The sequence below is a fragment of the Crocodylus porosus genome, unplaced genomic scaffold (assembly GCF_001723895.1).
Source record: "Crocodylus porosus isolate Cpor-Errol unplaced genomic scaffold, CroPor_comp1, whole genome shotgun sequence".
Lineage (NCBI taxonomy): Eukaryota > Metazoa > Chordata > Crocodylia > Crocodylidae > Crocodylus > Crocodylus porosus.
In genome coordinates, this window is record NW_017728918.1 from 89,217,284 (window position 1) to 89,232,086 (window position 14,803).

General features: G+C 43.0%; 1 protein-coding gene across 1 annotated transcript in view; it reads left to right on the top strand.

The window, feature by feature from the left end:
• Positions 1 to 14,803, top strand: part of SLC16A10 (solute carrier family 16 member 10) — a 70,433-nt gene that overhangs the window by 3,572 nt on the left and 52,058 nt on the right. The window contains exon 2 of the mRNA XM_019538187.1: positions 11,582 to 11,726. Within this exon, the coding sequence (XP_019393732.1) occupies positions 11,582 to 11,726 (145 nt within the window). The remainder of the gene's footprint in view (positions 1 to 11,581; positions 11,727 to 14,803) is intronic.

The following is a 14,803-nucleotide window of genomic DNA, read 5'->3' on the forward strand; positions in this document are numbered from 1 at the left end:
AAAAAAATACATTGAAATATCAGTGGTAGAGCTGATTATAAAGCTGATGTTGTGAAGTCTTATAAACAATATCAGAGAGCTACTTGGGAAGCAAATGTAAAATCCCTGAGAATGTATCATAAGGCAGTAGAAAGTTTCCAAAATGTTGGTTTTTCATGGCACATATCATCTCGGTATAGTATGATGAAAACTGGCCAATTTCATACAGTTTTGTTAATATTAAGTTGGAAAAGTGCATATGGAACAGATCATATCCACTAATCCTTCTGAACCTTATCCCACTGGTCTTAGTTGCTTGTCTGGGACTATTCAAGCTGTGAATGAAAAACATTCTACCCGGTTATAGCAAATGCTCAGAAATGGTGGAAAAAGAAAAAGGCAAAGAAATTTAGATTCTTAGAGACCCTTTGGTAAACAGTGTTATTTTATTTGGACAAATATATCCCTGTAACAAAATGATTTTCCCCAAACCCCAGATGAATTTTTTTTTTTTCCAGGGAAAAAAAAAATGTATGTAGTTAGTTCTTCCCAGAGGAGTTCATAAATCCTAACTGTCAAGATAGTAACACTGATTGTTCATTTCTTGGCCTTTGTGCATCAAGTAAACTGAAAAAAGAAACTTTATCTTTCTATTCTAGTATAGTACAAATTCCTCTAAAAAAGGACATGGTTATTGTCCATCTAGAAAAACTAGGTGTCTTTTCCTGGACTTTGCAGCTTCAAATATGGCCCAAAAAGTGCCAACTTTTAATTGCCATCTAGAAATCCCTGACATCGCATCTTTTCAGAGATGTGTTTCAAATTGTCGGAAGTCCATGTGTTACTAATGAAAGGCCCTCATAGTTTGGAGGTATGGGATGGGTCCTTTAAAGAAATGCTCCTGTTCCAAAACATCGCTTTACAAACAGGTTGTACCTCCCCAAACTAAGCAGTAAAATACTAATGTCAGTTTTTTTATTTAAGCCAATTTAATTTTTAATTAAACATTTTATATGACACTCCTTTAAGATATCTCTGACATTCAGTGTAGAAATTTCTTCTTTGTTTAAGACCCGCATGTATCTCTGACTAATGAACATAACAGTTCTGCCAGCAGAGTACATTCACGCTTGGACACTTGTGTTGGTACATTATATATGCGTAGCATAAAACTCTTTTGCACTAGAAGCAGACATTCCAGTGTGCTGTACATTGTTGTCAGGCCTTTCTTCTTGTGCAAAATTTTCACAAAACAGGCTATGTACACACATTGAAATAACACATTGGGAGAATTTTCCCAGATTTGCTCTCTGGGTAGAGAAACTTACCCAGAGCTGTGTGTACAGACATTTGAGTGCTGAGACCCTGAAGATTGGAGAGCTTGCAGTGTTGGCACTGTGCATTTGGTGGAGTGGGGGGCTGTGCACACATCTCACCGTGCTCTTCAGGCTTCTTTTTTCTGCCTGGTGACAGATCACAGCAGTGCATAGGGCAGACTTGATTGGCTGACTTAGACTGGCCCTGGTAAGCCTGTGCTTCTCTGTGACAGTGAGAGGATTGTGAAGGAGGAGTGTTCTGGAATAGTAGTCCAGTGAGTGACATGGTCTCCCTGGGTGAGAGGAGGAGAAGCTGAAGGACTATGTTCTCTTCTGAGAGTAGCCATGGCCTGTACAGACATTCACAATCCTAGGAGAAACTCTTAGGTGTGATTTAACCCTGGTTGTTCCTAGGTTATTTTTCTCCTGGAGCAGCCATTTTTATTCTGGGAGAAAAAGTCTGAACATCTGTATGCCTCATCTGTATGCCTGTGGCTTCTCCTGGGAGAGCAGCAACACTCTAAGGAGAAACTGAATGTCTGTATGAGGCCACAGCAAGAGATTCTCATGGAATTGCAGATGGATATATAAGCAAATTTTGATTCATTGTGATCCCTGGTCAGGAGAGTTAAATTTTTACTAGGTGGGTCACTGATGAAGGGAATATGGCAGTGTGGGACTGATGTACCAGCATAGATCAGGGGTTGGCAACCTATACGGAGTGATTTTAATCTGGCCCAACAGTCTGCATGTTGGTGGTAATATGGCAGGCTGTTTGCAGATGTTAAAAAACAAACAAAAAAACCGCACTACTTTAAACTCTGTGCATTCCTGTGCTGAGCCCAGCACATGCCCAGAAGAAGTAGTGCCTTAGTTGGACCCGGCTTGCCTGACATCTGTATAGATTGGGTGCTTTAGTGGGGCTTTTTTGGTGCTTTCATCTAATAGCTGCTTGAGATTTAGCTAAAGCCCTACTGAAACACCTGATTTATACAGATACTGTAGAGTCAGGTCAAAGTAACATGTTGTTTCTTCCGGTAAAGACACAGCATGTGCTGTTTCTTCCTTTTTTTTTTTGGTTGAGTTGTTTGTCTGTTTGTTTTTCTAATGTCTACAAGCAGCCAGAGTCTTGGGGTTGCAGGCACATTTGCAGCATTGTTGCTTGGAAATGCTGGTGGTCAGGTTGCAAGCAGCAGTGTGCTGTGGTCCAGGCTGCACTACTTTCTTTGTTGATGCTTGGTATAGGTGTATGACATGTTGGCTCTGTGCTACTAGAAATAAGCCAGTAAGCGACTCAGGTTGTTCAGGGAAGGTGAGTAGCTTTACCACCAAAACGGAGCAGTTTGTTGCTAGTAAAACCATGTTTAAGTGAAGTCTGTTTATATCCTGAAGAGATGAGGAAAAAGATGTTGGCCATTGTAGTACTCCTTACTATTTAACAACAAATCTTGCAGATCAGAGGTCAGTAACTGATGGGCAGGAATAGCCCAGTTTGGGTCCAAGGTAGGCCAGTGCTGGAACCCAGCTTATGCTGCTGCTTCTACCTGCTGTTTCTTCTCTCCACTTATAGATGGACAAGCCCACTGCTGCCTGACTCCAGACACATGCAGCATGGGGAAGGCCTCCACTGCTGAATACCAGCCCAGACCCCTGCCAAGAGCTGCCAAATTCCTAGCTTCACAGGCTGGATCCAAAGGCTTTGTGGGCAGTAGGCGATGACTTGTATTGTGGATGCATTCTTTTGGTCACATTCTTCTGGTCTTGTTTAAACTGATAAAGTGGCCCAAAATCTTAGTTCAATTAAAAGGGATTGTTTAAAAAAAATTGAAAAATGTAATAATCTAATCTAATCTAAAACTTGTATAACTACTGACAAACTGAAGGTAACAGTAGTGAAATATTGGCTAAGATCTAAAATATTTCTTAAGATGATGCTATTGATAAAGCTAAAGCCAACATGTGCCTCTGATTAAAATGTCTAGGGGAAACATGGAATAAGCATTTACAGGACACATTATTCTCTCACAAACAGTGAAAATTATAGATAAGGATAAAAAGATTTTTTTTCCCTCAATGTCTATTACAGTGCAGTTTACTAGTACTTAGGAATTCATTGCAATCTCACCAAATAAAAGTTTAGAAGATCTGTAACAGAGCTTTGTACACTGAAGTGAAGAATTACTGTAGAACAGGGGTCAACAGCCCAGCAGGCTGGATTTCGCATGCGGAGCTATTTTATCTGGTCCACAGGCATGGGGCTTTGGCAACATTCAGTGGCAGGGGGCTTCTTTAGCAGTTGCTCTCCTGTGCTGCTGTGGGCAAAAGTGCCAGTGACGGCTTGGTCCTAGAGCCAGCCCACTTGCCTCTGCCCTGAGTTGGGTTAGTTTGGCCCACGGCCTTAAAGTTGCAGACCACTGCTGTAGAAGAGTCAAGTAGCATGGTAGGATGAGGAGGTAAGGTGGAACTGTAGCCATGTATGTGGCAGACCTAAGAAGTACTACTTAGTTGGAACAAAACTGGTTATGGTATAATAATGAAAGCATTCAAAGATCATTATTGCTAGTGAGAAATGTATCTTCTCCCAAAGCAGTAGAATTAATTATGAAGAGCATTTGAAGCAGTGATGGAAAAACCTAAGATACAGAATATAGGGACAATCAGTGATGCAAATAAAATTCCATACCAGATGAAAAGGACTTCGGTTCCTAAGGAGCTTCTTTTGAGGAAGAACTCATTTTACCTCAGTTATACACAGAGGACTGCCTGTTGTCCAGTCATTAGGCATTTGACACTCTTCTGCAGGGAATGTAAAAGTGATTATCAAACTGTATATGTACATCAAGGATACTGCCACAATTGGTTTACTTGGATTTAAAATCCCAGTGTAGACCAGGTCTAAATTTCCTTTTAAACTACTGGAGGCATATCCTTTTGGCCCTTCTGTCAGCTGGTAGGGTGAATAGTTGTGGCCTCTTTCCATTGTGCATTCATAGCTTCAATTTTTCTTCAGATGAGATAGTTGCAAGTTAAACTACTTGCTTCTACTTCCAAGAAAAACAGACGACCTTTGTTTTGATTCTTGTTGCACTCTTCAAAATGTTGGTACCTGTTCACAAGATATGATGTAACATTTTGTCCTTCTTTCTGCTACTTTCTAGGAGTTTGAAACCTATACCAGACTCTGGCATGGGAATGATTTATGGGCACCTATACAGGAGTGCAGAGGCTGCTCTGACACGCAGCAATTTCAGCGTGTCAGAGCAGACTTGATTAAATGAGTCTGCTGGAGCATGGCGATTTGCCATGCTCCGGCAGCCTCCTGAGTCTCGTATCAATGTCCCTGTGCCTAAAAATGGCAGTGGGGGTGCTTGAGCTAGAGCTCATTGAACAAGCTTTAGTTCAAGTGCCCGCCACCATTTTTAAGTGCAGGGATGCTGATACAGAAGATGCAGAGGCACTTTAATTAGAGTGGCTCTCAAATATGTAAATCTAGGAGATGCTTCGGAATAGCTAGCCACACAGAAATGGTAAACCAGTCCTTTTTACCTTCTCTGATTCCTTCATAAACTTATACCAATACTGTTATGTTTGGCATTAGAATATGGACATATACAACCAGGGAACCCTTTGTTTTAAGAAGGTGGTGGACAAAATGTGGCCTGGGGGCTGGATGTGGCTCTCCAGGCCCTTCTATCCAGCCCACGGGGCCCCTAAAAAAAAATTTAGAAAATTAATATTTATCTGCCCTGGGCTGCCTGTCATGCAGCCTTTGATGGCTTGCCAAAACTCAGTAAGCGGCCCTCTACCCAAAATAATTGCCTGCCCCTGTTCTAAGATCTAGGTGACAACCAGGTTTGATGGAAGTAACAGTTCAGAAAGGGGAAAGGATAAAGGGTAAACAAGGTATGAGTGACTCTAGGCAAAATGGTATCAACTAATATTATCACAGAGAGACTGAATAAAAAAGTCTCTACATTGTACAGCCTGTGCGCCTGGTCTAATTTCGAAGCCCCTCAGGCTGCACCAGCAGGATCATCATGTCGCACCGTGCTGTTGCTCTTCCCCACTGTACAAGGCACATGAGTTGATGCTGACTTGTGCCTATCTTCAGGATATAAACATATTATTTGCAGTTGAGAGAGAATGAACTTGAACTTTGAAACTTGTACCTCATTTCTGAGTGCAAGGTTCTCTTCTAAATAGCAGTCAGAGAAAGTAACCTTTTTTTCTTTTTCTTTTTTTTATTTATATCAGCCATTTTCTTCCAGCCTGTAACTTTCTTTCTCTGTACAAGTACCTACTACTCTGTTAAGGCTTGGAACTGAATTTTTTTCACCATCTTTTCCAAGGTTTTCCTCCTGTACTGAAGTGCCTGTCAGCATCTTGAAGAAGTATACTTAATGAATTGTAATTATGTTGTTGGCTAGGCTTACCGGTAAAACTACACTCAGTCACTTTCTACTAGATTAACCTAGGAAAACTAAAAGTTAGATCTTGAAACCTCAGCTCAAAGATTCTCCCCTTCTGTTTCCCAACTCCCCCAAAATTTTTTTCAATTTCCTCTCCAATCAGATTTCTCTCAAGAAAATATTTTCATTTCCCTTTAGGTTTTTTAATTGTATTTTAATGGGCTATATAATTTGCTTATTATGCTTTCAAGGTTTGGCCTAACTGTACACAAAGTTGAGAGAAACCTTCTACTTGATGGAGAGATTTTGAAGCAAAGAGGAATGCTTTTAGATATTTACATATCCTAAATATATACACTTCAAGAGTTCTTGAATGTTTTATCAACATTGTTAATACTTCTGCAGCTCAATTTCCCCCCCCCCCCGCAAGCAGCGCTAATTTCTGATGTTGCAATACAAGCTAAAAACTTTGGCAAGTATGTTGATGCACCCAAATCTAATATGTGATCAGATTATGAAAATCTAGGAATGCTGTCTTGTAATCTTGTCAAATACTTATTGCTGGAGACAAAATCAGATCTGTATTTTAAGTATATAGCTGGTATTAACCTCTTTGTGGATGGTGGCGGTACTGTCATTTTTAATAGGTTTTGAACCAGAAAAAACAATTATCTTAAATTTCAACAACAGTTGCTTAAGTACATATATCTCTGTAATGGGCCATTGCAAGCAAATGGAGAACAGAGAGACAAACCTTTTAGTTCATTGTAAATTTATAAAAAAAAAAAAAAAAAATCAGTTCTTCTGTGCTATTACATGTTTGTTAAATGTGCTCTGAAGGTTAAGTGCATCAGTTTCAGTACAGAGTAGACAATTGGTCCAAGTAGTCTGGTATCCTTTCTCAGATGGTACCAGTACTTCAGAGGAAGGTGTTAAATGGATAAAGCATGCAATAATATTTTTGGGAAAGCTGCTTATAATCCTTTTTGTCTTCCAATAGCTAATGTGAATTTAAGTCTTCAATCTGAAAGTTAATATTCCTTATCTATTTTTGGTCTATGTAATATAAAATCACTTAATTACATAAATGTCTAATTATTTTTAAACTGTATAAATCTTACTGCAAAATCTGAAATAAATCGTTTCAAAATCTTGAAGTAGTGAGGCCTAATGACTACACAGTACTATTATTGTTAAGGTACTTTTAACTGTACCTTTACTTAACCCTGTTCAGGTTTTTGCTTTCAGTCCTTTGGTATTGCTATAAAGTAACCATGTCATGCTCCCTTTTATAAGCTAACTTACTTCTTTTTATCCAGTGCCTCACTTTGCTTGCAGCTTTAAGATTGTTAGTATATATGGCTTTAACTTCATATCTATAGTTTGGCATTCTACTATTAAAAATGCTGTTTTCCATAAACTGTTTATGCTGAAAAGGGAGTGTGGCTGCACTGAAGGAGGCGATAGGCTCTAGTTTCATTGCTATTTTCCAGTGTATAAAAATATAATTCTGATTTTGTTGCAGTAGTAAGTTGTGGGGAAAGACTTATTATTCTGCATGCATAAAGCACATTTAAAAGCCATTCATAACTTTTTCAGATCATTTTTTCATTGGACCACAGAAATTGCGTAATGTCCAAAATTTCAAACTTACCCCAACTTCTGAGGTGCCAGAACTGGTTAAGTCACTTTTTAATAGCATGACTCTCTCTCTCTTTTTGTTAAAGCTCTCTACACAATCAAATTGCAAAACTGTTTATACCCTAATTGAAATTCCCAACCCCCCCCCAAGAAACCAGATTTGGACAACTTCATCATAAAAGGTGAAGGTTTTGACAGTTGTAGGCAACTGGCAAAGGTTTCTTTAGGATGAAAGTGTTTAGTCAGCCTCACCTGTAGCATTTGCTGTGTTTATACAAATTAAATGAGTACAAAAATTCTTTGTGTGGGAAAGCCACAAAATTTTTTGTAAAAAATTAGCCTCAAGCTTAGTAGGGCAACAGCTAATCTGCTATTACTTTGAGTACTTGTGGGGCAAAGCCTATTCCTTGTTCAGCTGTAGACTCATTTCTAACAAATGAGACTAAGTCTTCCTCTTTCTCTCTTTGCCAAAGCTGCAAGTGAGCTTGGGATTGCTGCATTTCTCCTCTGGCAGTAAAAACATTTTATATATAGTCATATATAGAAATTAGTTCCTATATAAATACCTGTATTAGCAGCTTTGGAATGGAGCCAGGATGTGGCCAGGAAAAGAGCCAGCAGCCTGAAGAAGCATTATTTTTAATTGTGTGAAAAACCACTACATAAAATCCCCATTAGTTTTGCTAGTGACATCTTTCATGAAGCTGCATGTTTTTATTTGGGATTACTGAGATTTGTATTTGAAACCAAATGATTTTTTTACTCTCTCTAAAGTGGGGGTGGGCAATTATTTCAGACAGAGGGCTGCTTACCCAGTTTTGGCAAGCTGTCAAGGGCTGCATGGGTAGCCCCAGCCCTTGACAGGCATCCCACCCCCTGGTCACCATCTTGGGACCAATGTCCCAGGGCCAGCACTGGTGGGGCCCAAAGCAGGGCACAGGCTGGCAGGGGTCCATGGACCTTGGCTGGATTGGGCTGGGCTGCACCAGCAGGGAGAGGGGGGAACTGGCCCAGCTCCATAGAGCCTCTGCCAGCTGGGACCCTGCATTCTTGCTACTCTGTCCTGGGCCCCACTGGTGCTGGCCCTGGGACACTGGTGCAGGCCCCATGCTTCCGCTGGCTCCCCGCCCACTCACACCCAGTGCCCTCCAGCCCTGCAGTACAGGTGGGGCGCAGGGCACAGCTCTGAGCCCCGGCTCACTGGCAGGGAAGAAGCTGGTGCTGAGTGCAGGGAAAAGCGGCCCCTCACCCACCCCATGGCTGGCACTCCCTGCTGCAGACGGTGAGAAGGCACAGGCAGCCCCAGTGGGCTGGGAGCGGCTGCAGCATGGGGCACTGGCCCCACTGCGAGCAAGGAGCCGCTCTTCCCTGCAGTCAGTACCAGCTTGTAACCTGGCCCTGCTGCCAGCCTGGCAGTGGGGCTGGGTCACAAGGTGGCCCTGAGCATGGGGGGAGAGGTGGGGAGAGCGGGGAAAGCAGCCCCTTGTCCGCCCCATGCCTGGTGCCCCATGCTGTAGCTGCTCGCAGCTTTCCTGGGATTGCCTGTGCCTGCTCCAGACAGCCCTGCGTGGATTGTAAGTGCCTGCAGCAGGGAGTGCAGGCCATGGGGCAGGCGAGGGGCCGCTTTTCTCTGTGCAGGAAAGGAGCCCAGGGAAAAGCTGAGCGCAGGGGGAAAAGTGGCCCCTCCCCCGGCCCATGGCCCGTGCTCCCTGCTGCAGCCACTTGCAGCCTGCATAGGGCTGTCTGGAGCTTCACACCGGCTGCGAGCAGCTGCATCAGGGGGCACCGGGGAAGGGGCTGCTTCCCTCCCACACTCCTTCCCTGCCTGGGTTCCCCCCTGCCCTTCCCCTTACCTGCGGCTCCAGCACAGGGCAGCCATGTGCTCCCAGACCAGAAGCCCCTGTTGGGGCTGCTGGCTGGGGGGGGCAGACATGGGTGGCTCCACTGTTGTTGGAGCCTGCCAGGCTTCCCCTGGGTCCTACTGCCCTTGGATCCTGTCATTTTTTGACAGGAACCAAGGGCAGAGAAATATTACTTTTCTACATTTTTTTTTGTTTTGTTTTTTTTTTTAGGGGCTCCATGAGCCAGCTGCAGCCTGTGGGCCATAATTTGCCCACCCCTGCTCTAAAGGGAAGGCAGAGGTGTCAAGTAAGGGATTATGTTTGGGTTAGGGTTAATGTAAGTCTATACATTTTCAGCTAAGAAAAAATGAATTTAGTGTGTGATTTTTACTAAATTTCAGTTTCTGATCCGGATGTTGCACAAACGTTTGTCTGCCCTGAACTTTCCATATTAAGGAAACTAATATGTTATGCAAGTTCTGTTTTAAAACGTCTTAACTGTATTTCAAAGGTGACTTCTTTAAAAAAAGGGGAATATCACTAATTTCTGAGTGTAGTTTCTTGTCAGTTTCTACATGTTTTTAATTGACAAAGTTTTATTTAAAAAGCACCCCTGAAAAAAACTTTCCTAATTGATATTTCAATGGGAATCAAGGTTTTTTTTGTAGTGCTTTGCATATGTTAATGAATTAAAGATTTCAACATTGGTTTCAAGTGGGTAAGTTTTGTTCCCCTTACAATTGCGCAGGAGGGAAACTTACTGTCTCAGCAATTTTGTTGGCAAAGCTGAGAATAAAATTCTTCTTCTTTGACTCCCAATTCTGACTGCTAAGCATTTTTCTTTGTTGTAACAGACCTGTTTAAAATCACTTACAACAGTTGTTTTTCATCCAGTGGGCTGGATGGGCAGCCCCCAGTCTCTCCACGGCCAGATATGACTAGTGGACCCAATCCCTTGCCCAGGGCAAGCGTGGCCCCAATCCAGCCATGCCAGAGTTTGAGCACCCCGACTTGGTTTTGCTTGAAAAATAAAACATGGCTAAAAAGACTTCCTGCTTTAGACAAGCATGAAGATTTAGTCTGAAATGCCCTTTGCTCTTGTTTTCTGTCTACTGTGTAGAACTGCAGTGGAACAAATTTCCATTTTAGGTTTTGCCAATCAGTGCTATAACAGAAAGGAGTCAAGTGATAAGAAATGCATGTTGCTTTCATTAGTATACTCGGGTCTCTCTATGTGAATTCATTTTGTGCAAATTTGCTTATGTGCAATGACCTTACCTATACTAGAAACTTGCTTCGTGTGAGAAATTCAATCTTATGTGAAGAAGCATGCAACACAGCTGTGCAGTGATGTGAGGTAAAGCATTGTGGGAGGGTGAGAGAGGTGGGTATGCGATGCCATCATGCACTTGCCTCAGTGTTGCATTGTCCATTGGTCCGTGTGGTGCTATGCTACTTGCACTTGTATTGTGGTGCATCTATTTGCCTTTATTATTGAATTTAGTGAAATGTTGTCTAAGCAACCTTCTAGTGCATCTCCTAACTCCACCCCCCCCCCCCCTTGAACCAGCCACGAAGGGAAAAAGGAGGCTGGTACGTATACCCATTAATTGCATGTAATAATGGATTTGCTTTATGCAAATTCATTTTATGCAAGGTTTTTTTGGGATGCAACCCTCGCATAAAGAGACCCTGAGTATACCTGAAATATCAGAATGGCAAAATCAGCTTATTGTTAATGGTGTGTAATTTGACCTGAATGTTTTCACTACAGACTTTTAGGGCATTTATACACATGCTCTGGGGAGGGTGGGGAAAGGGGCACTTTAATTAGAGCAGCTCCAAGAGAAATAAAATAAGGCTTGTACACTTATGTATTTGTTTTTGTTACAAAATATCATCTAACAGGGGTTTTCAAGCTTTTTTAGTAAGTGTACTCCCAGTGGCTGGGTGTGTGTGTGGGGGATGGCACGCGGTTTGATGTGGAGGGTGGCAGAGGGGTGGTGGATGGCAGCAGTGCAGAGGGGTGCTCCTGGGAGGTGGTGCCATGGGGTGGTGGATGGTGGTGCTCCATCCCCCAACCCACGTGTACCCCCTAGGGCCTTCCCAAATACTCCCAGGGGGTATGTGTATCCCTAGTTGACAACCCTTGATTGACTGCATTACTAGTAGTGGTAACTTCCAGTTTTGCTTACCCTGTTGCAGTTAGAGTACGTGTTGAAGACAGTTTATTTTATTTTTACTATACGTGTCTGTGTTGCTTCTATTAAAGCAAAATGAAGTTACTACTGTTTACTATTACTTCATGTAGCTGAAGATTGCTTTTCAATCTTCAAGCAGTATATTCAAGCTTCAAGCAGTATATTCTTAACATCGATCTTCTGTTTTTCTACAGCATGGGTGAGTTCGCTGTCCATGGGAATGATCTTCTTCTGCTCTCCCATTGTCAGTGTATTCACAGACATATTTGGCTGCCGAAAAGTAGCTGTTACTGGAGCTGCAGTGGGGTTGACTGGACTCCTTGCGAGCTCTTTTGTAAGGTAAGAAATCTATTCTTCCTTTCACTGAGCAGTCAATTTATGATAGCAGATTTTGCTTATGACATTCACTCTTAAGAGCACTTATTCACTTTTTGTGTAACCTACACGCATCCAGTTGAGTACTCCGTCCTTGTCTGGTGGTGGCTGAATGACGCATGCTTATGAGCCTGCTACTGATACTTGCAGAACTGGGTCTTTTTACCTTGTCCACAAGAGATTCATGCTTTCAGTTTTAAGAGGCGTGGTCCCCCATATTGGAGACCCCACCACTATGCAGTTTGTGGTTTTTATCTGCTCCACTGCTTGGATGCAAGGTGATTTTTTTTTTTTTTCTCTGTTCCACTGTCTTTAGTTTCTTTCATTAGTTTGTATCTTCCTTTGTGTGTTGCAAAATATTTTCTTTAAAACAATGAAACCAAGAGGCACAAATGTTCCTTGTTCTACATATTTCAGTGTGTAGCTACTACTGTAACACCCACACCCATGAAAAAAAATACCCAGTGTGTGGGCAAGATGGCCCTTGTTGTTCTGGCCATGTGCTCAGCACATGGCAAGCTGGGGCCTGTATTTGGGCAATATATGTAAAAACCCTCTGGCTTCATTGGCCAGAGGAAGCAGAAGATCCTCCAGGCAAATTGAGTGAGAGAGGCTGGAGTGTGGCAGTCCCTGACTGGACGAGGCTTTGGCAATGTTGCACCAGATATGTAAGAACAACTCACCTAAGGTTTCTTGCGTTTTTTTTTCTTCTGGGGTTGCTGAGAGCTGCACAGCTCTATTGGGAGCCAGAAGAACTGCTCCCCATGGGGGGTGGGGAGGGGCGGTCACCCCCACTCTTCACTGTAAAGGCAAGCAAAAGCTATTTGAAGGGAAAGCCATAGGTATAAGGAGAGAGAGATTGTCTGTCTTGGAGTTTGACTCCTATTTCCTCCCTCTTTTATCTTCTTTTGTTTTTGTATTTATTTATTTTTTAATCCCTGGAGTAGACTGACCAGGAACAGGTTCGGGCAGTTACTGGCTCCTGTGTTTGGGAAATGTAGCATCTCAGCACAGTGGTATAGCTGAGACTGGATGTCCAGACTGTAGCCATAGCAAAAAGGGCTCAGGCCTGTTTCACAGCTATTGCATTTCAGCCTTGCTGTATGGCTGTACCTCAGCCATATGTTAGGCTGGCAGATTTGGGCCAGAGCAAAGCCTGGCACAGTTTGAGCCAGGGTGAGACCTGGCACGAATTGTGTAGGTGGTATAGGCCTGGTTGGCTTTGCGCCGCATAATAGGCCTAGGCCTCCTTTTGTAGTTGCCTCAATGAGGCGGTGTGGTTGGGTGCTAGTTGTAGTTCAGGTGCAAGCCAAGAAGCAAAGGTAAGGGCTACCAAGTTCTCATGCAGTTTTCTGTCAAGCAGAGCTGGGATTGGGACTGGGAATGCTGGGGGATGTGGTATGCTGACAAAAGCTGCAGTTAACTCCTCAAAGACACCATGTGGAAGTAGAAGTCACCACATCTCCAGGAGCAAGAGAATCCCTTTTAATGCAGAAGGACCCACGCTCTCAAGCAGCTCCCTGCAGTGTAATGAACACAAGGAGCAGCTTGGGACTCTCTGTGGGCCCCCCCCCCCCCCTCCAGCCCATTGCTGACGGGCAGGTATAAGGGTGCAGGTCCCCAAAACTACCTGCTGGGGAGCCCAAAGTCCCAGACTGCCAGGTATGGGTGAAGCCTCCCCCAAAAAGATGCCAGCTATAGAATTTGCTTTATAGTAATAGTGCCTTAAAATTATGTGTTAATGTTTTCTTTTGTTTTTGTTTTATTCTTTGTAATAAATTTGGATGTTTGTGTTTACTGTTTGCAAGGAGGGGGTGTTGTTTATCCAGGACACCCGAGTAATTAATTTAGCATTTCCCAGGTGGTCTGGGTAAGGGCTTGAGCCAAAGTAAAAATATTTTTTGTACCCCAAAATTGAACCTGGCCTTTGTTGCTGCCGACTGGTGCCTGGCAGAAGGGTTACACTATTAAGGAAACAAGGTTGTTGGAACACTTTCATTAAAGTCAAAACAGTTTGAAAATCAAAATTTGGTTTGAAGGTACTGGAAGGAGCCTTAATTCTTCTACTGTATTAATTCATTCTCTGTCTAGAAACTAGATCTCTGGGACCCAACAAATCAAATCTTTTTCTCAATTGACTATAAAACTTTCACCTAACATTTTTGTGTACTGTATACAGGTCTAAGAAACTGCTTGGGTTGGCCAAAGGTCATCTTCCAAACTGCCTGATGTTCACATGTTTTGCCATGATCAACTGTCTGTATTGTTCCAGAAAAGACAGTTGACATTTAAACACATTTTTTCATATTCAAAGCATTTCAGCAATTTTAACATACAGTACAGAAGCAGTACTCTGCTCTACTCTACAGGATTAACCACTTCTGCTCTATCCATCCTCTATGTGCAGAGTAGAAACCTCACTTTCTTCCTCACTCATCTTATCTTTGACTAATTAGATCTCAGTCCCTTCAGAAACAGCCCTGATACACATCGTCCTTTTTTTTTCTTGAAAATACCTGAATAACAAGTGACCAAACATGCTGAGCATGTATTAATACTTTCACTTGTAGACAATGACCAAAAACTTTTTCATAGTTGGTAGGGTCAGAAGGGCCCTGAGCAGATCATCAAGTCCGACCCCCTGCCACGGCAGGAAAAAGTACTGGGGTCAAACGATCCCAGCAAGGTGTTTGTCTAGCCTCCTCTTAAAGACCACCAGGGTAGGAGCCAGCACCACTTTGCTTGGAAGTTGGTTCCAGATCCTAGCTGCCCTGACAGTGAAGTAGCGCCTCCTGATGTCTAGCCTGAATCTACCCTCTGCCAGCTTGTGACCGTTATTTGTAGTCACTCCTGGTAGTGCCCCAAGGGAACGGGGACTCCCCCAATGCCTGCTGGTCCCCCCGACTAGTTTGTAAACAGCCACTAGATCCCTCCTCAGCCTTCTCTTGTGGAGGCTGAACAGGTTCAGGTCCCGTAGCCTGTCCTCGTAGGGCCTGCCCTGCTGCCCCCTGATCATGCAAGTGGCCCTCCTCTGGACCCTC